The sequence below is a fragment of the Centroberyx gerrardi genome, chromosome 24 (assembly GCF_048128805.1).
Source record: "Centroberyx gerrardi isolate f3 chromosome 24, fCenGer3.hap1.cur.20231027, whole genome shotgun sequence".
In the NCBI taxonomy this organism is placed as follows: Eukaryota; Metazoa; Chordata; class Actinopteri; order Beryciformes; family Berycidae; genus Centroberyx; species Centroberyx gerrardi.
This window is the reverse complement of record NC_136020.1, coordinates 2,322,958-2,348,367: the sequence shown is the minus strand read 5'-3', so window position 1 is coordinate 2,348,367 and position 25,410 is coordinate 2,322,958. Positions and strand designations below refer to the sequence as shown.

Below are 25,410 nucleotides of genomic sequence, written 5' to 3'. Positions count from 1 at the left end.
CCACGGCGTTCGCCGTCTCCTCCTCAAAACTGGTTTGGTTTGGATATCTTTGTGTCTTCGTTTTTTTTTTTTAGGTTTTCTCCTTTTGTGTCATTGAAGTTTTTGTTTTTTTAAATTTAATTTTGTTTGTCGGCGTGGCTTCGTCAAAAAGGACTCCACGGAGGCTGCCTTCTTCAGGTTGAGAGAGGAAGAAAACAGCACATTCTTTGAGACTAGATTTTTTTTTCAGTTATGAATGAATCCACCGCAGGAACACAAGACTTTTTTTTTGTGAAGTGACGAGGGATGGACTGGTGGAATCTTCTGCAGCACTTATTTAAATGCCGAAAACTCCCCTGTAAGATAATACAGATTAAGAAGGAATCAGTAAGCAAATCCTTACTGCTGCTGCAGCAACCACAAGCATTTCAATTAGGGAGTTTAGTGTTTGGGGCATCTCCTCATCACAGTTTAATTCAACCAATTCAAACAAAGCAGGAGAGAAAGTTTACTTCGACCTGCTCGTCTCCTCTCAGGCAATACAAGGTTGTTACTGATTTAAGGAGGAATTTCTATTGTCACAGTACAGCTCTCTCCGTCTCCCTCATCCAGGTCCTGTACCTAACATTTTGCTTTGGTTTACATTAGGGTTCGACCAATAAAGGTTGTTGAAGGCCGATATTGATGTTTTGTGGCGGTATTCTGCATCTTTACATTTGACCATTTCATGCCAAAAAATTCCCCAAATTTCCAAATATTCAGTGGAAAAGCCTCTGAAACAGCATTTAGATCATCATGGGACACTAAAACTCTCCAATGAAATAATAACAATACATATTCATATATTTGTGTGGAATCTGATGAAAGTGTCACATTAGAATCAATTCAGGTTGAGGGCTTCCCATGGACAACCAGTGTAGTAGATCGATTTTACAATCAATATGTAATCAATCAAACTGCATCAAACGGAACCGATGTACCAGTCTAACCCTAGTTTACATAGACTTATCTCGTGGGACCTGCGTATGTGTGTGTGCGTGTGTTGTGAGCTGACCATAGCCGCCGGCCTGGATGGGGGTTTTGGGTGAGGCGCAGGCATACAGGCTGAAGTCCTCCGTCTGAAAACCGGCCCGGTTCAACGAAGGCTCCGAGGCGCTGCGGTGGATTTTAGGTAACGAGCGAGCCAGCAGCTCAATGGATGCCAAGATCTGACAGAATACACACCACACCCACAAGGTCACTAGTTCAAAATCATCATCATTACAAAAAGAACCACACACACCATTATATCAGGCATGAAATCAGTCAGCTGTCTGTTTCTTTCGATTTGTAAAACTCTGAGGCCATCTGGTGGCAGAGCCAGTTAAGACGAGGAAATGGTACCATAAGAAGCATAAAAAGAAACATGCTTTAAATCACAATGCCATCTTCACACCTGACAATTTTAAATTCACACAAATAACAGATATAACAGAAATGTAACTTCATAAAGTTGCACTATGCGGGGCTGCAACAGAGAAGAGCGTCTCATCCTAACTGATTGAGATGCTGTAGATTCACCCTGTTTGCCCAAATTAAATTATGGTGTTGATTACAGACACTTTTCCACACACAGGAAGTGACAAATCAAAGTTTAAGAATGTTTTTCCTCTCTCATCTCTTTGGTATCCTTTGGTATAACGCATCACAGACTGGCCAGGTTGGTAAATATGAGCGGTGTGCTGTTTACTGATGTTATGTTACAGGATTTGTGGGCATTGAAGTCCTCAAAATTGAAACAGTTACCTCTCGCTGCCATTTGGGGCCACAAACACGGTTAACAAAGTTAACCCTAACTGTAACCCTAGTGCAGCTTTAATGTGAGTTCTGCAATATCATTTCCAGATCTGGGTCCGATAGTATTTGCAAATAAGTATCAGTGCTTGTTTTAGCGTCTTTGGAGTACCAGATGAGTTGATTTTACCATATCAGGACCAATGTTCCCTCTAACACAGCAGTATCCTCCTGTGCTATGAAAGATAAATGATACTAAAATAAATACTTTCCTGTGTTTTTATATGGCAAATCCCACCCATCTGTCACCCCAGCTGATCCCAGCAAAGCATAAAAGCATTTGCATGTATTTTTAGAAGTCTCACCTGAGGGAAGAGGGGTCGCTCCTCTCTCTTTTTCTTCAGGCAGTCAGCCATCATTCTCTTCATGGCCTTTGGACAGTTGCTGCGCACCTTGCTCAGGTCAGGAGACAAGTAACCTCGACCCACCATGAATATGATCTAGAGGGGAAAGATAGTAAAACAAACCAGGAGTAGGGATGGGTCATTTGAATATCGTTTGTAGGGATCGACATTGACTTTTTGTCTGACGTTTTGTCCTCATCCTCTGCTGGCTGCTTTCACTAGCTGTTATGTTTTCATCAAAAGCCAAGTGTGGACAAAGCTCAAGAAAGTAAAGGCCAATCTGGTTCAGCGGAAGGCCGCATGGCTCCACCACAAGAAAAAGCATCCGGCTATTTCTACCAGCGAGGAAGAAGGACCTACCCAAACTAGCAACACCTCAGAGGATTCTTAAAAGTGACAAAAGGTGAACTGAAAGAAAGAAATTGTAGAAAAATAAAGATAAAGAAAGATATGCAACCAATCAGTACCATACAGAGGAGAAAGACATGGTTCTTTTTGTCTATTATCTGCGTTAGCCTTTGTCATTTTCTGCACAAATCAAACATTTAGACCATGCGTTGAATAGCTGACTGTGAGTAAATGGACTTTTGGACAAGCTTAACCAGCAGAATAGAGCTCCATTCTGACCCTAACAGTAAAAAAACATACAAATACATCACAGCAAACGGTGTTTAGGGATAGACACACCTGAGTCTTAAACCCTCTTACCTGATCTCTGTTGTTTATGTTGGAATAGGGCAGTGCTCCCGACATGAGTTCGTACAGCACGATGCCGAAGGCGTAGACGTCCGACTGGAAGCTGTAGGGATTCTTATCCTGCAGCCGGATCACCTCTGGTGCCTGAGGGACGACAGTGCTTAGCAGTCAGAGATTACAGACACATTTCCTCTATAGGACACTAAACACTCATAGTGAATGGGAGGGGTGTAGCGGACACGGGGGATGCAAGGAATGTGTACGTTGCACTTTTGACAAAAAGCAAATCTGTCCCCTGCACTATTTTTCCATAAGCGAAGTGGCATATTTATTATAACACACACATTGTTGTAGAATCTTAGAGCAACAAACTCCTCTCTCATCATTTTCTCATTAAATGTATATAATAACATTAACTCATTAAATATTCACTGGTCTGGAAAATAGTTATGGAGGTCTTCACATTTTTAGAACTTTTCATATCATTAATATAATGATAATATCATTGTAGCTAAATTATTTTATTGTTGTATTATTGTCCTCTCAAGCTTTTCAGTCTAACGTGAAAATGAATAGGGGTGCAAAATGATTTCTTTTAACTACGTCCAATGATAATATTGACTACTTTTGCTTTTGAGGGTTCCTCTATTATGCATTTCATGATTTGTTGAGGTGGTGGTGAAGCTGCAATAAAAAAAGAGATTGCTAGCAACACTTAGCTTAGCATTCCAGCATTTCATGGCTTTGTGACGCAAGGATAATGCAACAACTGCACCATGGTTGTTAGCAAAATGTTTCAAAATTCAAAACAAACAGATCCGAATAGAATCTGAAAGACGTGCCTTCTTGCGTTTTCCAGTGGTAGTAAGCTGACCAGATACTATGGTAAGCTAGCTAACAAGCTGACACTATTTAAACACAAAATCAATCAGATGCATCAGTAATGAAATGATCAGTCTCCAGCTAAAGCACAGATATTAACTAGAACTATTCCATACTGTTGGGAAAGTTGAGTCAGAGTTTAGAAATACAATGAGCACTTCTCAGCCATTGTTGCCAAGAGCTGTGGACCTCCAATATGGTCGCTGGAGGGAACACTACATCGTCTGAAAGCCCTCTATTGATTCCCAAATGTAGTTTTTCTCTTGTGCCCAATCACAAGGAGGTCATAGTCAGGATAACCCAGCAAGCAAATCCCCTGGAGCTGGTAGGGATTCAGTGTCTGAAGGTTCAATCACAGTGATCAAACCTGGGACCCTCCAGTTACAAGATGACCCTACTGCTGCCCATGCCGCCACTTACTTTTCTTCCACTGTGATGTTAGTGTTAAAAATGGTGGAGAGCAAGTGAGAGATGTCTGTGCTCCAAGGAAAAGTTCTAGAATTTAGGAGGTTTGTCTCAGGTGTATTGGTTCAAAAATCAGACAAAAAGAAACCAACAAGAACTCCTGAAAACCCATCAAGGCTACTCACCATCCACAGTATAGAACCAGACAGCTGTTCAAACTGGTGGGAGCCACTCCAGCGGGATTTCACTGTGGCCAGGCCGAAGTCACCAATCTTCACCGTCAGATCTTCATGGAGGAAAATATCTGGGAGGGGTTGAGGTCAAGGGAAACCACCTCTTGTTCTTTCAATCTTGTCCTATGATTCTTTGTGTTATTAGGTTATGTTTTCACCCTTGTCTGTCTATTAGCAAGATATCTCAAAAAGTAACAAATGGATTTGGCTGAACTTTGGTGGACAGATGGTCCTTGGCCCGAGGATCAATTGATTTTAGTGATGATCCGGATCTGGGATTTCCGCCTTTACCGTTTTTAATCCAAAACTATTAAGCTATGTTCATGTGCTGGTGGAAAGGTCCAACATCCGGGACTTCCATTTCAGCTACTAAACAACACTGCATTCACATGCTATTTTGTTGAAAAGAAATCAAACTTGCGAGACAAACGATAAACAAACACAAACCGTTATGGAGGCTGCAGCTTTGCAAATTGGAGAATTGTTCATTGTTGGCGGAGGTTTGCACTCTACGGAGTGCCTTCTCCTTTTTATTCCATTTAGACCTGTGGATCTCAACCATGTGCCATCGAGGCCCAAGAGTCTGCAGGTTTTCATTACAACTAAACACTACAGCAGCTGATTTCACTGTTTAACACATGTTCAACCAGAGAGGAGGAACTAATCAGTGAAATCAGTAGTGTTTATTGTTTATTTGGAGTGTTTGGTTGGAATGAAAATCTTTAAACTCTTGGGCCTCCATGGCACATGGTTGAGGACCACTGATCTAAATGATGGAGTAAAAATTAAAATAGTTGAGAACCACTGATTTAGATGATGAACAGTAAAATCCTCTTTGCAGTACTGAGGCTAGCTGGATTAAAGTTGTAGACTTAAAGTAGTAGTAGTCAAAGACTAAGTGTAGGTGAAATGTTTAAAAAGGATACTGTTACTCTTCAGATCTCTGTGGATGATGGATTTGGCGTGCAGGTAACTGGGGATGAAAATCCCAAAAAGTTAGTCGAACAATTATACATATGATTCCTTTTTTACAAATGATGACAACTTTCATTTCAGTTCAACGCATTTTTATGCCGATATTTAGTCTTGATTTTAGGTTTCATTAACGATAACCACTCACTCCATGCCCTGAGCGGTCTGCCGGGCGATGTCGATGAGCTTGATCATCTCAAACTTGGTCTCAATGATGTGCAGGTGGTGGTAGAGACTGGAGCCTTCACACCACTGGGTCACGATGGCCAGCTGAGGCTTGGTGGTGTAACCCATGAACAGCAGGATGTTCACATGACGCGTTTTCCTGGTACAAAACAGGGAGAGGATGATGTAATGACAACACTATGTATAGCAATTAACCAAATGGCTTACATCTTTTTGTATTTAAACAAATATGTTTTAGGGTTGACCAATATGGGTTTTGAAGGCCAATACCGCTACTACCGTTTCTTATATTGATGTTGCCGATGGTGGGTAATTTGTGCCCATATGCATTATCTTTGAATGTGACAATTTTCCAAAAATTACAAGGATTCAGTGTTTTCCTGATAACTTTACTTGTCAGGGCGGAAAAGCCTCTGAAATGGCAATTAGCCCATCATGGACACTACAATTCTCTATTGGAACCAGAGGTGGGATGTAACAAAGTAAAAATACTTCATTACTGTACTTAAGTAAGATTTTCAAGTATTTGTACTTTACTCAAGTTTTTCTTTCACTGAAGACTTTTTACTTTTACTCACTACATTTCAAAACAGACTCGTTACTCTCGGGAAATCATCAACTGATTTTCTAAAAAAAAAATATTTTCAGCATCAGACAGCTTCCATCCCGGAAGCAGCTGATCAAGAGCCAAATGTGATTGGCTGCTTATTCAGCAAAGCGACACCAAAAATTAGGGAAAGGGACAGAGAGAGAAGCAACACGAAGAAGAGAGGCAACAAGAGAGAGAATTAACGTTCGTGAATTCAGCTGCTAGGGTTAGTGTTAGTGATTTGAGCTGCAGGCTCTTTCTCATCTGGGATTCAGAGGAACGCTCAACAGAAAACCAGTTTAGAACATTAGAAATGACTTTTTTAGAGAACGACTTTTACTTTTATACTTAAAGTAAATTTAAGTCCACATACTTTTATACTTTGACTTGAGTAAAGGATTTGAAATGGTACTTCAACTTCTACCAGAGTACATTTTTAAAAGAGTATTTGCACTTTTACTTGAGTAGGGAATTTGTATACTTCTACCACCTCTGATTGGAACCCGTGCTAATTATAACAATAAAACATATTCATGCATAATTGTGTGTAATCCAATTAAAATGTCGCATTAGAATCTATTCAGAACTTGTGTTGATCAATTCAACAATAAATATGCAATCAATCAAACATCATATCCATCACCTCAGAGGTGGACAACAATGACTGGGCCAGATCCCATTTTTAATAAAAAGACAATATCAACCCAAACATTTACAAATTGATATATCTAACCCTAGTCATGATGTTAATTTGTACTGAAATGTAAATAAGGAAGGTACTCGGATGCTCCTGAATAAAAAGTCGATGCTAGAACTTACCTGAGGACTCCCACTTCATTCTTGAAGGCCTGAAGTTGCTGAGGCGTGGGAGCGGTGACGTTCAACATCTTAACTGCCACATCCCCTGTGAAGAGATGTCAATGGTGATGAAGTTCTACACAAGAAACTTTTAACTATGCATACAGACCACCGGCAACTTGAGAAACGAGTTACCAGAAGTCTATTCATTTTCTATGAACTGAGGTTAGCTGCAGCTCAACAAGAGTCTACCATGTCCTAGAGTTGCAGTGTCTCCCGTCAACACTCTGACGCTACAGGTAGGATACAGCAAACTAACTGGCCATCTGGTTGCTACTAGAGTTGGGACTTAAGGACTTCTGTTATAATTTAAAATGTAATAATACCCCTTCCATTTAAAAACTGTTTCAATTACAGTCATTGTGCCTTCACTGCGCACAGTGGCACTCTGGTCAGGGAGATTCTGGTCGTTTTCACACTCGGTACGTTTGCTTGAGTCCGAACCCGAGTTAGATTGTTCCCAAGCCCCCTGGCAATGCTGGTCTGGTTTCACAGTGTACGGACTGTGTTCTCACTGATGCGAACCGTACCACAGTTTGATTGGAAACGTACTCAAGCAAAACTTATCGAGAAAGACCAGTGTGAAAGCCTCCTTAAAAGGCAACAGCTCCACAGCTCTACTACCATTCCAAAAACTGGGTATCTCTCCCAGCATGGATGAACACATTTAGGAATCAGCTATGTGATGGCGATTGATTGACAGGAGGATCTACAGTATTGCCCAACCCTAGTTGCTAGCGGTCTGAACACAGAGAGTATATTGTTGGACCTACCATGCCACTTTCCCTTGAAAACAGTTCCAAAGGATCCAGAGCCTATCCTCTGGCCCAGAGTGATCTGACCCTCTGGGATTTCCCAGTCGTCACTGGAGTCTCTTCTCCCCAGGGTTTTCTGTTCCAGAGGAAACTCGGTCAGCACAATTAGACTTCACACCATAGCAATGCTGACTACCTTGAGTTGTAGAAACGCTAATATCCGAGCACAACAGCTGAACAGTTTATGTACGTTTCCCATGCTGTGTAACCAAACAAGACCTCGAGCCACTTCAAGGTCTCACCATCTTATTGCGATCCTCAGATGAGGACGACGACTTGCGCTCCCTCTGTTGGCATGGCGACTTCTGCGGAACCTTTACATTGGTCAGTGAGCCAGGTAAGGAGGCGGGGGGTGTGGCCGACAGCCCTGTTGTGGACCCTGGGGGGATCAGGGGCAGGAGGCCGGAGAGGAAGGGTGCAAAGAGGGGAGGGAGAGATACACAAACATAAGAAAGGTGAGGTTGATAGGAAGCGGAGTTCATAAACAAGGTGACAGGAGAAGGACAGGAGAAGGAGAAAGCAAGGGAGTTCAAGAAAGAGGGGGAACAGTGGGTTTTGGGAGAGGACAAGGATTGAGGCATCTGTGTCTGTTGTGTCTTTGCGTTTGGTGAGGTGGGGCCATACGCCACATGCAGAGAGAAGAAGTGATGTGGTGCCTGGTTGGATGGCAGCTAATGGTTTAATAATCTAGCGAATATGAAATCCATCATCATTACGAACTACATTTGTCAGGATCGCAAATGATTCCATGAAGTCTATCAGAAGTTAATTTGATTTGATGAAAATTGTTGCATAAATTGTTGTTTAAACCATATCCACCAAATCAACAGCCCAAGAGATAGGTACCCCATAGCCCTACATTTGGTTAACAGTGGCATTACCATTCAGATTGCAGCGTTTCCCATGGCAACTACTTGCAATGTATTTAACCTAAGCCTAAACCACTTCCTTCTCTTTCCCTTGATCTTTTCTTTGTTGGGTAAATATTTAAATCAAGCTGGATTCAAACCGACTTGCACCTCTCGCTGCCATATGGAGCCACCAACATTCAAAGTTGCCTAGTGTAGCTTTAACTCAACAGCAGAGCCAACATTCTCATTTTGTGCTTTTTGATTCAGGCCACCACTCTGGTGCAATATGCTCATAGTGTCCGTCAAAGGTTAACCATTGATTGGAGTTTTGAAAAAAATACCCATTCATTTTTATCTCTCTTGAAATTAGACGTTGTACAACATGTTTACATCTAATGAACGTCAATCTTTCACTGGTTCACTGATGTGAGTGATTGTGGATTTGGAAGCTTACTTAAAAGTTCAAAGCCAAGATGTGGCCAAACCTCCACAGCCAGTGATGATAATGACAATGATATGGCTGAAGGCCACAACTAGAGCCATCACACACTCTCTGTAAGCTCTAGCAAATAAAACCACAGCTCAAAAATAGTCAAGACAAAACTATTTAGGCAACACACAGCTGTGGACTTTTGTGTGTGTTTACTGTTGGCATCACTAGTCAGCTTGCTGAAGCCAAGATACTCTATATTGAACACTGACAAATTATTTCCTCTATTTGACTGCACTTCTCTACAAAGACTGATGATGCTGCAATTTGTAAAGGAATATCAACAGAGTGGCAGAAAGCCACCTTTTTGATTATTATCATTTAGAAAAATAATTAATTATTGTATTATTTTAATTTAATTTCTTATTTCAATTGACATGGTAACATTTAACCACAAAAAGCAGAAGAATAAAATGTAAACCGCTGTTATGGCGTAATGTGGATATTGCTGCAGCACCGATGAGTAGGCAGATTAATGATTTGATGCTCGGAAGCATTTTCAATATTCAAAAAGCCATACATAGAACCTGTCAGGGCACTAGTGAAACCCCCTATGATCCCCCCGAGAGAGTGGTGTGCCGTCGGGGGACATTGGGTGTGTGGTAGAGAGAGTATGTGAGGACATAGAGAGAGAGAAAGAGAAAGGGACACACAGTGGATGTGAAACGGGGCTGGTGGTTGGTGTAGGAGGTGTGGGTGGGGGGTAGGGGTGGGTTGGGGGGGAGGGGTGAAGGACACAGGAACACACAGAGGCCTAACTACCTCGGAAAACAGGCTCGGGCTCAAAATCAAACACTATGTCATTGGGGTAGGAGTATAGGAGGGGGCTTGAGGTCCGGGTTCGGTGCTTCCTCAAGCAGCGGGCGGGGTGGGTCGGGGGGGCTGCAGGGCAGAGAGAGACAGACAGACGATCACTGCTACTCACCCCCCCCACTCACCATGACTAATGTCTATGGCTTACAGTACAGCTCCTGGATGGCGTGTCCTCCTACCACACTACACTGTTATCACGTTGTCATTTCTTATCTCTACCAGGGTATCTGCAGGTTTCAGAAGGCCAAATTGAAGATTTTTTTTAAGACCTTTTTAAAATGCTACCAGGAATTGAATTTATGACCAATTTAAATCCAAAATAAAAGGAAGAATACTGGCAAAATTAGCCTATTTCTAATGAAAGAACTAATGAACTAATGAAAGAATAAGGGCAGAATAACAAAAATGACTCCAGGAAATTAGATGCTAACGGACATGAAGCCCAACTGTGTTTAGTAAAGCAGATGCATATTGTACTAACCCTGTTCTGCATTAATCTAAAAGTGGAAATGCAGTGCAAAGAAACCTGTCCTTGCATGGAAAAAAGTAATTACTTAACTTACATTTTAATGTTTTTTAAGGCCTTAATAAAATATAGTTTAGGACCTTTTCAGACTTTTTAAGGACCCGCGGATACCCTGTTTATGCAATACAATTATTGACAACGATTGTGCTTGCAAATTCACACATTATTGCTATTATTGTCTGCATATTTCCTAACTTGCCTTGCCATCTTTACATCATGAGGACCACAATGGAAATACGTGTCTGACTGAAATCCTTGGTGATTTTATTTACACTTAAGGGTGTTAATCCAGGGTGTGTGTGTCCTGATCTGCTGTGTGATTGGTAGGGTACAGAAACGGAGGCAGGACTAAAACAGAACTGACTCAAACTTCTAGGGTCTCAACTTCACAGACACAAAAAAGAGCACGCAGACGCAGGATGGTGGGAAAAAGCTGTAGAATGAACATGAAGCAGGCTGCTGTCAGTCTTACCTCCATCTGACCTCTGTAAACCTTGATCTCGAATCAGGTCCTGAAATGGAGAAATGGGAGGAACAAGCGGTATAAGTAATATGATCGCAGTTGCAATTTGCTTTCTATAGAAGCGCTGTTGGGAACAACTGTCAGACCTAGGATACCTAGTTATCAGAACCGGACAAATATTATATAGCTTATAGAGGGCTTTCATGGACGTAGCGCCCCCTCTGGCAGCGATATTGGAGGCCCAGTTGATTTCTGTGCTGTTTTTGACTGGGAACTGTTCATTTCATTACTAATACATCTGATTGAATCTAGATATTGTCAGCTTGTTAGTTAGCTAACTATAGTTTCAGTTCAGCTAACCATCAAAAAAGAAAAAAATCAGACTCACGTCGATGTTGACAGGCTCGATGGTGTTGATATGGACATTGGGGGCAGAGGACGAACGGTCCCGCTGGCCAAACTGGTTGCGGTGGTCCTCCTCACTGGGCCGGAAAGTCTGCGGGATGGGAATGGACTTGGACGGGGACACACTGGCATGGCACAGCGACCTGGATGGATGAGCACAGACGGGTTATTGGGGACCGACGGCAAGACGAAAAGCCAAAACACAATTATAACGTATGAGGCAAGACACTGGGAGGTGCCAATATTACCTCTCCTTAGTATACTGAGAAAAACCCACAGAGGGTGTGTTATTTGCATCTTAAGCCCTATTTACATTGAGCCAGTATTACCTGGGGAAATCCAGTATTTTGTAATAAATCATGAGGTCATCAGTAATTTTAGTCCTGTGCAATCTGGCATATCCGGAATTTGTCAAGAAAAAAAATTCCCCCAAAAATTACCTGCTGTATTACATCCTGTTAATGTTGCTGGACATGCTACTATATTTTCTAACACCATGTTATTGTTTGTTTGGTTGTTTGATTGCTCTGACATATCAGCCACTAGATGCAAAACTGTTTCGTTTGTGAATTGTAACAGTCTGGACTGTGTTATGTCCATTCTGGACAGTGGTCCATAAAGGCCGACCAATCACTACAGCAGCTCATTTCACTGATTATCGCACCTTCAACCAGAGAGGAAGAACTAATCTGCTGTAGTGTTTGGTTGGAATGAGAACCTGCAGACTCCTGGCCCTCAGTGGCACATGGTTGAGAACCATGGGAAAAGCACTTAAGGAAGCCAATGTAGCGAATTCAGCAAACTGTATGTTCTTGTTCCACTTATAAGGAGCGAGGAGGTGGAGGACTCACCCGGTGGAGTCGGACGGGGGGAGAGACGGACAGGCCTCGGACACGGGGGTGGTCCCCTCCGAGGAAACCTCCTCCTGGGTGAGCGGGTGATGCTCGAAGAACTTGGACACGAGCAACAAGCTGCAGAACAAACATTCGCCCCAATTAATTAATTAATTTTCTCTATCCGCTCATTCCTTTTCAGTGTTGCGGAGGGGTTGGAGGCTATCCCAGCATGCATTGAGACACTGGACAGGTCCAGTCCATCGCAGGGCTAATACAGATGGACAGACACGGGGAGAACATGAAAACTCCACAAGGAAAGGCTAACTAGATTACAACAGAAACAGAAAGATATGTCAATGACAACACCTGAAACACAAAATGAGTGTTCACAGACAGAGTCGGACAAAACAGAAAGTTGGTTTCTCACCATTGCTGGCAATGGTGAGTACGTCAGCCATGTTTGTGAAAGGTCTTTGGACTTTTCAGTGATGTTGGGGACGTTTTAGGGTGTATACCATTTGCTGTGGGTGTGTCATACGGGTGTGGCCAGCAATGAGCTGGTTGTGGCTATTAAGGTGAGGCTAGCAGCCACAGAGCAGGGGAGTCATAGCAACAACAACAACAACAATGGAGGAAAGCAGTAGGAAAAGAAAGAACAGCGAAACTAAACGTTGAAAGTATTTGTAGCTTTAAATCCTAAACTGGAGATTGCATCACTTGCTGTGTGTTTTACCCCTCTGGTCTTCAGGATGTGGACTTACTCTAACTGGTCGTAGTTAACACACATGAGAGGGACCTCGGTGCTGCAGCGCTGGTGGAACTTATAGCCACAGGTCTGACAGCGGAAACCCTGGAACAGCAGCTTCCTGCAGAAGTCACAGAAGGCCAGCGTGAAGAAGGTCTTCCGCACCTGTCAATAAAACAGACAGACAGACAAACAGGGGATCAGGAGCAAGTTGAATGGATGTTGAGATGTGGAGATTTTACATTTTAGATATCAAAGCAGCTGCTCACCAGATAGGAACACATAAATATATATATATATATATATATATATATATATATATATATATATATATATATATATATATATACATATATACACATACACACAAAATATTTTTTTTTCCCATTCTTCTTAAGAATGGGAAATGGGTTACAAGAAAATAACACAGTATAAAGAGTATACTAAGGCTCCACCAATGTGGGTTTTTGAAGACCATTTCTAATATTTTGTATCAGTATTCAATATGTATACATGACTGTATTCATGCCAAAATACAGAAAATTCACTCAGTGTTTCCCCTACAATTTTATGCTTGTCAGAGTGGAAAAGTCTCTGAAACAATATTTAAACCATGGGACACCAAAACTCTACACTGAACCCCATGATAATAATAATAATGATAATAATGATACGATACATAACAATAATAATAATAATACTTGTGTGGAATGTAATCAAAATGTCTCATTAGAATCAATTCAGATATAGGGCCGGCATGAGTGTATTAAATGACACAGTTTCAGCATTTTGAGTATTTACCATTAAACTCTAGTCATGGCCACATAAAAGTCCGATCATACTCACAAAATTATGTGTCGTCAGCGGCACATTCTCCAACACTTCAACATGCAACTCCTCTCCCGTCAGCCAGGAGATGTCTGTGTCCCAACCAATGGGCTTCTTCTCTCTGAAACAGGAAGTGGAGAGTTTAGGGAAGGACTGTTTGTGGTACAGTCTACACCTCACACTTTTTTTATACTGCATTGAGAATATTGTGCAAATATAGCCATGACGGTTTAGAGCAGGAAATCAGAACATCCTATACCTACAATGGCAAGCTTGTTTCATTGGTTAATAAAGAGTATAATATATAACAATAATATATATGCATGCTTTATATTGAAGTTTATATGAAGTGAATATGTGCATGTACTTTGTTCCTGAAAATGACTACAATTATACAGTTTTGCTTTTCATTATTATTATTAAAAACTATATACATACTTTTGAAACACAGTATTTTCCTGGGGTGTATCGTCATGATGCCTGGATTTGCCATTGCATTTTTAACACCATGCATCTTTGTATTTTTGCTTCAGGCAGTATTTGTCTCTTTGGTTAATAAAAAATGTATGCATGCTTTAGATTTGAGAATACAATCAATCCTGTATGCTAATGATGGCCTCACCCATCCTGTATCCTGTAGACTGCACAGCATTCTGGGATGAGGCCTCGCATCATCAGAGCTTTCTTCAGCGAGTCTCTTACAGTCATCCCACAGCGGGCAGGGACCTGGGACACAACAGACAAACCAATAGAAGACAGCAATCACTACAGTTAGCTGTGATAGGAACTAGCATGGCAGACCAGAGTAAGCTAACAACAAGAAAATGAAGTGACACAACCCTACAAGTTAGAATGTTGAAACTTTTGCATTTGCAAAGGAAGAGGTGGATTCTTCTTTGTACCCGTTGGCGTTGGTGAACGTGGTTTTAAAGTCTCTGCTCGTAGCAAGGCTTTTATCTGCAAGGCAGCAGCTACCCACTGTGTAGCTAATCAAAGTAAAAGGGGGTCACCTACATTCACTCATTTCCCTTGGCCTCACACTGTTCACCAATCTGTTGGAGAGCCAAACCATTCAAAAAAAGCCCTTCCCTGAAAATAGACGGTGAAACCAATGTCAACCTATGCAAGGTTGGCATCAATTCCAAGACTCTGTGATCTAAACTTGGCGCCCTACTAACCCTAACTCCTAGGATCATCCATTTAAGGGTATGACCACGCCTACAGTTAATTTGCTTTGGTCCAAATCGTAGTGGAACAGTTAACTTTTTTTGCATTTTTCCATTTGGTTCGTTTAGGTTCACACTGACAAGCGAACTGGGGCTTGTAAACAAAAGTCACATGGACTCAACAAGTACCTAGTTTATTGGACAGAGTTTTGGTAACCTATCATCGAGCCAGGTTAGAAATTTTGGTAAAAAAATGTGCGGTAATTTCCCTTCTCTGGTGTGCATACCAGTTAAGAACACATGAAGAAATAGCTGAATATGAGCATCAGTCCAGACTACAGTTTCCTCACACTTCAACATCAACATCAGACGGCAACATCCATCTCCTTATACCCATAAACCCTTGCGTTTTGGGGTCGTTTGCTTTAGTTGGGTGGATTACGTTCTCACTCCTAACAAACCGCACCACAGTTCTCTTGGAAGAGGACTGAGACTCGGTCTCGGTGCCATTATTTGGTGCCACCTGAGTTCAAATGGCATTGTTCTCACCTGGCCAAACTAACCAAACTGAAGGAGGAACCGCACCAGAGTTCAAATAAATGACTCTTTGGCGTGAACACACCCTAAGGCACACATTCATGTAGTCTGTCCTGTTTCAAAGGAAACTTGACCTTTTGTGAGACTTGAGGAACAATGGTTTATTTACCTCTACTGTACATAACGGTAATGATATTGGTTTTGGTCTCTTACAGGCTGCCATGATCAAAATTCAAAGCCTTCAAACCATTTTTGCCATGTAGGCTAACCCGTCTAACAGAAAAAAAAGCAACAACAGAAACAAGTGGCTCCATCCCCACAACAGACATACCACCGTTCTCTGTTTGTTGGGCAGGAAGACCCTGACAATGGGCTTCTGGGGCGAGCGAGGGTTGGCTCGGCCAGCGTCGGTGGGGGTCTGCAGGACAGCCAAGGTGTTGGGGGCCGAGGGGAAGGCCTGAGCCCCACCACCAACCCCACAACCTCCCATCTTCACCTCTACAAGGGCCGGCGTTGGGGAGGAGCAGGAGAAGTCTGTACCGTTGCCCATGGCCTCCAGGAGCTGCTGCTCCCTCTGCTGAAGCGCATCCAGCTTACTGGTGTACTCCTCATAAGCCTGGAGAGGGAAAAGGTATTGGTCATCATGCTTGAAATGACATTCACAGGCAATTGTTTGATAAAATAACATTCCTGCAACTCCATTTTTTACAACCTAACCACTCTTACCTCCAGATATATGGAAGGAGGATTGTGTTCTCCTCCAAACTTATCCAGAAGGGCCTCTAAGTGTTCTTGCGTCAACTTTATCATCTGCTTGATATTCCAGATCTGCGGGGAAAAGGCACCAATGTCATGAACGTTAACAAAGTGGCTATCCTGCAAGAAATGAAGAGCAAACTGAGTTGGCAGACCTATTAGAAGAATCTTTCCCCGACTTGCCCCATCCCAAACAGTGATGTCCGAAGCATTCCCAGGGTTTACACTCAGTAACAAGGTGGGAGCTTGGCTTCACAACATTCCCCGGATCAATGAGTCTAAACAGAAAGCAGTACTTGCTTTTCGTCCTGCAGTGTTTCTGATTTCCACCTAAAGAACTGGGCCTGTATTTCCCTCCGGTGTAACAATGGAAGCAGAGTTTGATCTAGTGGAACATCTCTGGACTTCTGGAAGCCAGATTTGAAGCAGAATTATGCAGAAGGTCTATCAAACGGATACATTTGCCTACTGACAAACAAATAAATCTATACATTTACCTTCTTACAAATACCTTTTACTTTCATACAACTAAAAAAAATTGGTGGCAGCTTATTTCTACGCCTATTTTGAGTATCAGAAAAGGTGATTAGAACAATGTTAATAATATCTGGGAATTGGAGATAACTAACTACGGCTGACAAATCAATTTGTCTTCACCCTGTCAAGGCATGGGACTTGTCCTCCCCCCCCCCCCCACGCTCTATTTAATGTTGGTGGGAATTCCCTGTAGGCATGCGTTATTGAAACATCAAACATACTGCAGTTGTCAAATAGCGTTTTATAGCTTCAGGAACTGGGACCATACAGAGACAATTTCCCTTTAATCTTTGTCCGATAACCCTCCAGACAACTATCTGAACTATTTCTACCATTTCGGCTCATTAAAAAGGTACTTAAATGCATGACAATATCAACATCAAACTTAAACAAATGTAGTGTGTCTACCTTCACTTCGACTCGGGCCTTCTTAAAGTTAAGTCTATTAATATTAAGAATCTGATCCAATTAAATGAATAGCAGTTTAACTGGATTATGGGCTTAGTCCCAGTCATAGTAAAGAAATAGGCTAACCATCGGCGCTTGATTTAATAGCTACATGGAGAATATGTCTATTGGGCATGATCATAGGTTCAATTTTTTTAATTCTACAAAACCGACAAGACAATAACTGCTAAAGCTGGAGAAATACCGTTCATTGGCTTTGTTTACATACAATATCAGGTAAAGCTTTCCCATCATCTACTCAAGGGGTTCTCAAACTATTTTTAACAAAAAAAAAAGACAAAATAGATGCATGGTGTCTGGTGATAACCTCCCTTTTTAAACTAAATAAATACAAAACAGTACAGACCAATGACCCTGAGCTGATAATAGCCTACATTTTGGCATTTGACATGCCTTCACTCAAAACAGTATTGGCTACTGCCACCAGGAAGAGAAGTCATAAAAGTAGAGAAAACAATCAGATAACGCCAATAATCTAAAATATCTGATTCTGCTCACTTGAAATATAATATTAAAGGACTATTCTTTGTTTTTTGGAGACCCCTTGAGACCCTCTCGGTGACCCTTGGGAGTTCATGGACCCCACCGGCCTGTGCAAATCAATGAAGGCCTGATAAACAGCATCATTTTCAGTGTAATCAAGCTGTAATCAAGCTGTAATCAACCACGTCTACTTAGTACTGGGTAAGGCTTTACCCCAAGCTCCTCTGTCTCCAGGAAGTCAGAATATAGAATAGGTAAACTCCAGACACGTGTCCAAATGTCCTTAGACTGACCGCCCCACCTAAAGGAATTTCCCACTGTGAAATCTAGCACAGAATAAAAATATCTGAAGTAATGAACATTACTTCCTTTTGCTTAATATATGTCATCACTGAAAGGAATGACATAAAACTAGCCTACTTCATGTTTTCTTATGGCCCAATATGACCTGCAGTACAAGGGATTTGTCTTCCAAGCTGTCACCTACGTAGTCATAGCCTGATTTTGATGGCAGTTCCAGGTTATTTGCTGGGTCAGAGCTGGTACTTGGGCCCTATTTTCCCATCATACTGATTGATTCTGCCCAAAATCTCGTCAAATGCTTCACTATAGAGCTACTTAGGTCTTGCTTGCCAGGGTGCGGCTCCCCAATACAGTCCTAATGGGACCAATGGACCCCAAAAGCACCCACAGCATGTCTTTTTCAACATATTGATGCTCACTCTGTAATGAGACATGTCTGTATTTAATATTCAGTTTATCCATCACCTGACAACTTTCACAATTTATCTTGCACTACTTTACACAGTAGTGCATGTAGACAGGCTGCCATAGCCGGCCGGCAAAGAGGAAACTAAAGAAATGGCTAAGGTAGCATGAAAGGCCTGAATTTAGATCATTTTATTTTACATCTTTTTACCCTTATGTCTCATTACAGACCAAACAATCAATATGTTGAAAAAGTATTCTTTGGATGCCTTTTGGGGTTGATTTTTAGATTGTCCATTGAACCATAAGGACTAGATTGGAAAGCCTAAAGGCCCTGACACACCAGGCCGACGGTCGGCCGTCGGCCAATGTCGGGCTGTCGGTAAGCGTCGGTGTCCCTAGTTTTTGCGGAGTGTCCCGCACCGTCGGCAGTAGTCGGACCCTGTCGGCGTCTTTTTGGTCGATTGAGCATGTTGAATCGGCGTCGGAGCCGTCGGTGAGAGAGATCACTCTGATTGGCAGTTCGTGTTTTGCCTCTGGATGATTGGACTGATAAATTCCTTCAACATGTGGAACTGAACAGGAAAGAGCCGAGCGAAATTTTTAAAATCGGAGGTTTCATTTATCTCCAGCTCTCGACACAGGTTCGGGAAAGCCCCTTGAGCCTGTCGCTGGAGTAACGTTATTCATGATTTCACCCATTTAGTGCGGTTTCTCCTTATTTTTCGCCTCCGCCTCTTCCTTTCTTCTTCCACAACCAAAAGACCAAGGGCTGACAACGCCAGTGCCATTTGCAACTTCTTATCAGACATAAGGTATGGAGAGTTATTTCCCCTCACGCAGGCGCAGAACGTACGTGCTAGTTGGCTGACAGGTGTAGTCTTTGCGGTGTGTTCAAGTGCAACTTTTTGGACCAGACGCAGGCGACGCAACAGTCGGCCTTCGTCACCGCTGGTTCTTTGAAGTCGGTTTGGTGTGTCAGGGCCTTAAGACCTAAGTAGCTCTATAGTGAAGCAATTGACCAGATTTTGGTCAGAATCAATCGGTATGATGGAAAAAGATGGGAAAATAAGGTTCAGGTTGAAAAAGGCTGGGGTTATGCTTTAAGGTTATTGAAAATGTGAGACATTCTGCCAGTACAGTGGCTGAGCAGTCACTGGACTTCTCCAAAGGCAAAATTCAACTGGTTTGATGTTAAGAAAACCTTCCTGATCTTGCAGCTTGAGACTGTGGAACAACTTTTTAAGGAGCAACGTGATAGAAGGATCATTAGGTTGTTGGATAAGATACGCGTTCGTCTTTACGGTCTAACGTATGGAACAGAGAAGAACAAGAAGTTTGTGTAGGTCTACCACAGTTTTTACTACAGAGGATAAAGATATGACGTTTTTAGAGTAACTTCAGTGTGGCATGGTATAGAAATTCAGAACCTTTATATATGTGCTGATTCTATGGTCCAGCAGTGAGGCCTCTGACCTACAGACTGAGCACTCAGAAGAACATCAGATTTCCAGGTTAGGCTATCCTTTGGTCACGGAACACATAGCCTGGCTGATGGTATGTGTGTTTTATGTGTAAATGTGTGTATGTGTGTGTGTGTGTGTGTGTGTGTGTGTTGGGGGGGGATAAAGCCTATAATATAGATAAAGTAGCCTATAAAATTTTGAGCTAAAAAAACAAAAAACAAAAGCACGACTTGAGTTAGCCACCATCATCATCATCATCACCATCATCCCTTTGAGGCTAACACCGAATCTGTGAAAATGCAACTTTCAACATATTAGAATCCATTAGAACCCATTAGAAATCTGTGTAATTGTGTGTCTTTGTTGTGTCAACAGCGGTGTGTGTGTGTGTGTGTGTGTGTGTGTGTGTGTGTGTGTGTGTGCTCTGTTGGCGCACCAGGCTGCAGCTGCAGTGAAGCCTGGAAAATGAAGCCAGGAGCGAATGGAATAAAGCAGGCCTGAAATAAACACTGGCTCCGCCGAATAAAACCTTCCACTACCGCTCAGATTTGTCTGTCGCAAACGCATTTTTCTATCAAATGTAACCGGGGGAGGGCGAATGCTCCGTATTGGATTGAATCGTTTACATTTTTTGTGCATCGTCTTGCCCCCTGCAATGCATCCCCCACGATCCATGTTACAGCCGGTGTTTCCTGAAGATTTACATCCAATTACCTCCGCTCGGAGCCCGTGTCCCCTGCCCAGCTCAGCCCCGCTGCCCACCGCCGGAGCGCCTACCTCCTCGTCCTGCGGACCTCCGGGGATCCCCGCCGAGCAGGAGGAGTCCAGCCCGGCGCCCAGCTCCTCCAGGCCCCGCTCCCTGCCCGGCTCCCGCTCCGTGGTGTCTCCGTTGAAGACGGGCGGTGGGGACTCGGCGCTGCTCAACGCCGCCATTTTAAACTGCGAGAAACTGAGTGGAAAATAATAGAGGGAAGAAACGCAGGCTGGTGTTGAGGACAGGAGGGGGAGACAGAGACGCAGAACGGCAGGACGGAGCTGCCGAGCCTCTGGACAGGCTGGATGACACACAGCTACAGACACTGTTAGCCTGACTCAACAATACACAGCAATATTAAGAATACAATTTCGTCTTAAAACACAGTGCTGAGGTGTCTTTCCAATAGTAATACTAAGAAGAAGAAGAAAAAGAAGACGAAGAAGAAACTCAAAAATACAAATAAAATACGATTTTTCAAAACTAGTGTTGAGGTGTCTATCTAATACTACTCCTCCTCCTCCTCCTACTAATAATAATTATTAGGCTATTATTATAAAACAACATCAATACTACTAGTAGTAGTACTAACCATAATGATAATAATAATAAAACAACCTCAAAAATACTGCTACTAATAATAATAATTCTAAAAACAAACTCAATACTACTATTACTACTACTATTACAACTAATAAAAAACAACATAAGTACTGCTACTAACAACCTCAGTACCACTAGCCTATTACTACTACAGCTATTATTATTTATGTATTTATTTAGGCTAGTTATTATTATTAACAACATCAATGGGCCCATTTCTATGAAGTAGAACTGGTAGTAGAAATATTTAATTTGTATTTTAGACTACACTTCATATCTACATCATACAGCTAAAATATCCAACATCCACTGACATATTAAGAAAAATATCGTTAAAAAATGGTTGAGGTGTCCTTCCAATAGTAATAATAATAATAATAGGCCCATTTCCATGTGGTAGAATTTTTAATAGAAATAGCCCATAGCTTTGTTTTTATCTACCATCCTACAGTGCATTAAACAATCGACCTCCATTGACAAAAATGTAAAAAATAAAATAAAATAACTAAATCTATGGAGTTAAATGCACTGGATTAGGAGTGCTGCAGAAAGCAGCTCATCTTGGTGAGTGGCATAAAATCAGAGAATAATCTCACCATTCAATAAGAGACTGAACATTTGAATCAGAAATTTCAGGATTCAGGAATAAGGACTGGAATGCCATGTCAGTGCTGTCTGGTGTTCAGTAATATACATTTTATTCATGTGGATCCCAGAAAGACAGTATGGGCAATACATCAACATATTAATTGGAATAAGATAACATATTCATATCAATATATAATGCATTAACATCTGTGAAGCATGTTGTGACTACATTACAATGGTTTCCAAGCATTTTCCTGTTATGATCAATGTACTTGACTTCTGAGCAGTAAAGTGGATGAGATTTGTAAGTGATACCCAACTACTTGTTTTGACAGAAACTATTTGTCAATAGCATTTCTTTTATTTTCAAAAAACATGCAACATGGGAAAGATGTTGGTCTGTTTACATCATTCAATACCATACAACTGGTGTGAATGTGACAGCATCAAACATGAACAGATACACCTGTGTAGCCGCTAGGTTTCGACCGATATTGGTTTTTGACAGCTGATACTGACACCAACATTTTTAGACGCTGATAGCTGCTATTCAATATCTTTAAATTTGACTATTTTTATACCAAAAATTTCAAGTAGTCAGCGTTTCCACCAGAATTGTATTCTTGTCAGGGTGGAAAAGCCTCTGAAACAGCATTTAGACCATCATGGGACACTAAAACTCTTCACTGAAACCCACAGTAATTAAATTCCTTTGTTTTTCTGTAGCTGCGATCAGGCAGGAACCTCCATCATATCAGAGGTGGACGACACTGACTGGCTGATATCTGATATTTCATAAAAGCCCAATATCTGCCCCATATATCGGTCTAACCCTAGATGCAACAGCCTGTTTACATCTGTCATGAGTGTGGCTGGAAGGTTGGCTGGCTCGACACTTTTTCATTCACGATTGATTAAAACTGCATTCGTAGAACATCCTCTGCTCCACAGTGGGCGTGGGGTAGCTGCCACAGTTCAACGCTCTGTCCACCCACAGAAAAAACATAAACCCAACGATCCAGCGGTAGGAAACGTTGTCCGGGTCATTTTTTCTTGGTGGCTCGCTTTCCTTCGCCCTTCTTTGGTTTCCCTTTGCCTCGCAGTTTTCTCAGGCGACGCATCTCCTCCTTGAAGTCTTCGTGCTCATCTCTGAGGAGAAAGAGGACAAATGTTATCCTTAGAAGCTATATGATTACCATTTAGACTTGTTGAGTTTCCAGCTGATTTACTGGGCGCCAACTGGATCTTGGTGACAAGACACACAATACACACAACCGTCGTTTTTCACAATACTGATCTGCTTTCATGTTTGAGATTTGATGCAAAGCCTCTCGTTTCCTTTTTAGTCACATCCCACTTGAAGCAGCCACTATTACATAAGGATATATTTTGATTTGATTTGATTTATTAGACAATTAAAAGAAAACAGAGCATGGGAAAACCATTGTGTCCTTGGTGGATTCTGTTAGCAACCCAAATTCGAGTACAGTACTGATAATTAGGGCTTTCTGAAGGACGCTAAAATTCTCCATTAAAACCCATACTACTGAATTCTTTTAGTTGTTTAGCAGCACCGAAAGTAAATAAAAAAAATCAAATGTCATGTCCGGTTTTACAGACTGTGGTCCCTGTGGTCAGGGAGGAACTGCCATCATATCAGAGGTGAACCACACTGACTGGCTGATATCTGATATTTAATACAAGACCAATATCGGCCAGATACATCAGTCAAACCCTACTGATAAAACCTCCAAAAAAAACACAAAAGCCTTTTGGCACAAATAGAAATCTGTGTCAACATAAGAAAGTAGTTGAGGAGCTCCTTAAATACCTGAATAGTCCCATAAACCTCAGCTTCTGGGTCATGGCGTAGTAGATCTTGTGCTGCGGGTACCAGTCATACACCTCCTTCCTCTGGGCCATTGGAGGCTCCTTGAAGAGCTGGACCACCTTCATGGACTTGGAGTCCGTTGGGCGCACGACATCCCCGAAGATCCGCGCGCTCAGCCGGGCCATGCGGACCGCGTAGCTGGACAGTCCGGCCATGACTGAAAAAAGAAGCAGAGAGAAAAATGGGGTGAGGGTTTTGTCCTATGGTATGATCCAGCAGTGTAGATAGGTGGTATATCACATCATAATCTTGTAGTTTTTATCATTATAATGGAGAGCAAAGAGCAAACAAAATTTACCAGAAATGTATTTGGAAGCCATATCTAAAATAAAAAACCATATCGAGGAGCATTCAGGACCAATGTTCCCTCTAAGCTAATAGCTTGGTGACCTACGTTTAATAATTGATCACACTGGCCAAATAACAATATATTTTCAGTTCCTACACGTAAAAATGTATCACATTGACCAAATAGTAATATCTTGTCATCCCTACATCAAAGAGTTTGTCACACTGACCGAATAATAATATCTTGTCACTCATGATTCATGAGTCGGTAGGTTATTTTAGTGGATAAAAGTTTGGTAGCTTTTTGTGCTAAACGATATTAAAAGCAGGGACTTTAGCATAGTTCATGGTTTTGACGTCCCTGACCACAAGGCATAACAAAAGCATTTAATAAAGCTTAAAAAACAATAAAAACCTTTATTAAAAGCATCTATGCAGCATTGTAAAATGAAAGATACATACATGAAATTGACAGCTTTCGGTGGCTTACCCGAGTCCGACAGAGAGCCTTATAGTAGCCGGTTAGGAAGCAGAAATCACTGCTTCATTCGAAAATAATACAACGCGTGTTTACTTCTGGTTTAATTTGAAATATTCGTTATTTACCAGTATTATGAGGACAGCTAGCTAACCTTCATACACACGCCAGCCTGCCCTCACAGTCGACCCGCTACTAAGCCCTACTGCGCATGACACATTTTCCGTAAAGATGATTGGTCAGCTGCCTTTACTTCCTCTTTTGGCTAAAATGTAAAATTTCTTGTATTTTATTTTATATATAATATATATGGATTTTAGACGTTACAAAAATGTCCCTCATTGAGAATCGCTGTAAATTAACATACAAACTCTCTGTCCTTGTTGTTGTACCTTCAGTTTAATCTGGTACTGACAGGAAGTCCGTCCCTCTTAAGAAGTCGGACAGTGCAATGCTTTTACACAAAGTTCCGTTTATTATACAGCAGTAGTACTATCCCTGTATTAGTAATAAGTCCAGTCGCACGTCTCCAAATAAATTACTGCAAAAAATAAAGTAATTCTAAATGAATTATCTTGGCTGTTTCTACTACATCGCCCAACAATGTTTTCTAAAGCGATTAAAGCATTATATTTTATTGATGTGGTAGGAATGACTCACATTATGTTTATATAACCCCACAATTATTTATATTATTATTGTTTTATTGTTTTATTAGTTATATTCCTATTTTTTTTATTGTTTTATTAGTTATATTCCTTTTTTTTTAATTAGTTATATTGCTTATTTTATATTCTATTTCTGAGCTTCTTCTTCTTCTTATTATTATTATTATTAGCTATTATTATTTCATACTGCATACATATTGATATGTCTCTATTTGTATAATGTTAGATGATATTTTTTAGTATATTTTTCCTATCTTAAATATGCTGCAC

At 41.5% G+C, this 25,410-nt stretch overlaps 3 protein-coding genes across 5 annotated transcripts in view; all 3 read right to left on the bottom strand.

Moving 5' to 3' along the window:
* The window catches only part of LOC139925776 (toll-like receptor 6), a 311,939-nt gene that overhangs the window by 136,865 nt on the left and 149,664 nt on the right, over positions 1–25,410 (bottom strand). The gene's annotated exons all lie outside the window — the stretch shown is intronic.
* Positions 246–20,832, bottom strand: braf (B-Raf proto-oncogene, serine/threonine kinase). Of its 2 annotated transcripts, XM_071917260.2 has the most exons (20): positions 20,648–20,832; positions 16,179–16,280; positions 15,784–16,068; positions 14,372–14,475; positions 13,768–13,870; positions 12,938–13,086; positions 12,192–12,311; positions 11,324–11,483; positions 10,945–10,984; positions 9,896–10,015; positions 8,035–8,171; positions 7,751–7,868; positions 6,939–7,023; positions 5,493–5,669; positions 5,299–5,345; positions 4,325–4,443; positions 2,865–2,996; positions 2,118–2,252; positions 1,034–1,187; positions 246–335 (listed from the first exon to the last, which is right to left on the bottom strand). In XM_071917260.2, exons 1-20 carry the CDS (start codon positions 20,801–20,803, stop codon positions 313–315), a joined length of 2,466 nt encoding a protein of 821 aa, XP_071773361.1. In that variant the 5' UTR covers positions 20,804–20,832; the 3' UTR covers positions 246–312. The 2 variants fall into 2 exon arrangements, with proteins under 2 accessions (XP_071773361.1, XP_071773359.1); XM_071917258.2 differs by lacking the exon at positions 9,896–10,015 and having other exon boundaries at positions 20,648–20,803.
* Positions 21,842–24,744, bottom strand: mrps33 (mitochondrial ribosomal protein S33). Of its 2 annotated transcripts, none has more exons than XM_078282072.1 (3): positions 24,457–24,744; positions 23,647–23,863; positions 21,842–22,964 (listed from the first exon to the last, which is right to left on the bottom strand). In XM_078282072.1, the coding sequence occupies exons 2-3, from the start codon at positions 23,859–23,861 to the stop codon at positions 22,859–22,861; spliced, it is 321 nt and encodes a 106-aa protein (XP_078138198.1). In that variant the 5' UTR covers positions 23,862–23,863; positions 24,457–24,744; the 3' UTR covers positions 21,842–22,858. The 2 variants fall into 2 exon arrangements, with proteins under 2 accessions (XP_078138198.1, XP_071773395.1); XM_071917294.2 differs by having other exon boundaries at positions 24,485–24,743.

Excerpts from the sequence above, each read along its gene's own strand:
- braf (XM_071917260.2), bottom strand. The coding sequence starts at position 20,803 with ATGGCGGCGTTGAGCAGCGCCGAGTCCCCACCGCCCGTCTTCAACGGA. Across the intron at positions 7,024-7,750 it reads TTTCAAGGGAAAGTGGCATG|GGGATGTGGCAGTTAAGATG; the intron begins GTAGGTCCAACA and ends ATCTCTTCACAG. Across the intron at positions 5,346-5,492 it reads CAGACCGCTCAGGGCATGGA|TTACCTGCACGCCAAATCCA; the intron begins GTGAGTGGTTAT and ends TTTCATCCCCAG.
- mrps33 (XM_078282072.1), bottom strand. The coding sequence starts at position 23,861 with ATGGCCGGACTGTCCAGCTACGCGGTCCGCATGGCCCGGCTGAGCGCG. Across the intron at positions 22,965-23,646 it reads AGGTTTATGGGACTATTCAG|AGATGAGCACGAAGACTTCA; the intron begins GTATTTAAGGAG and ends CTTTCTCCTCAG.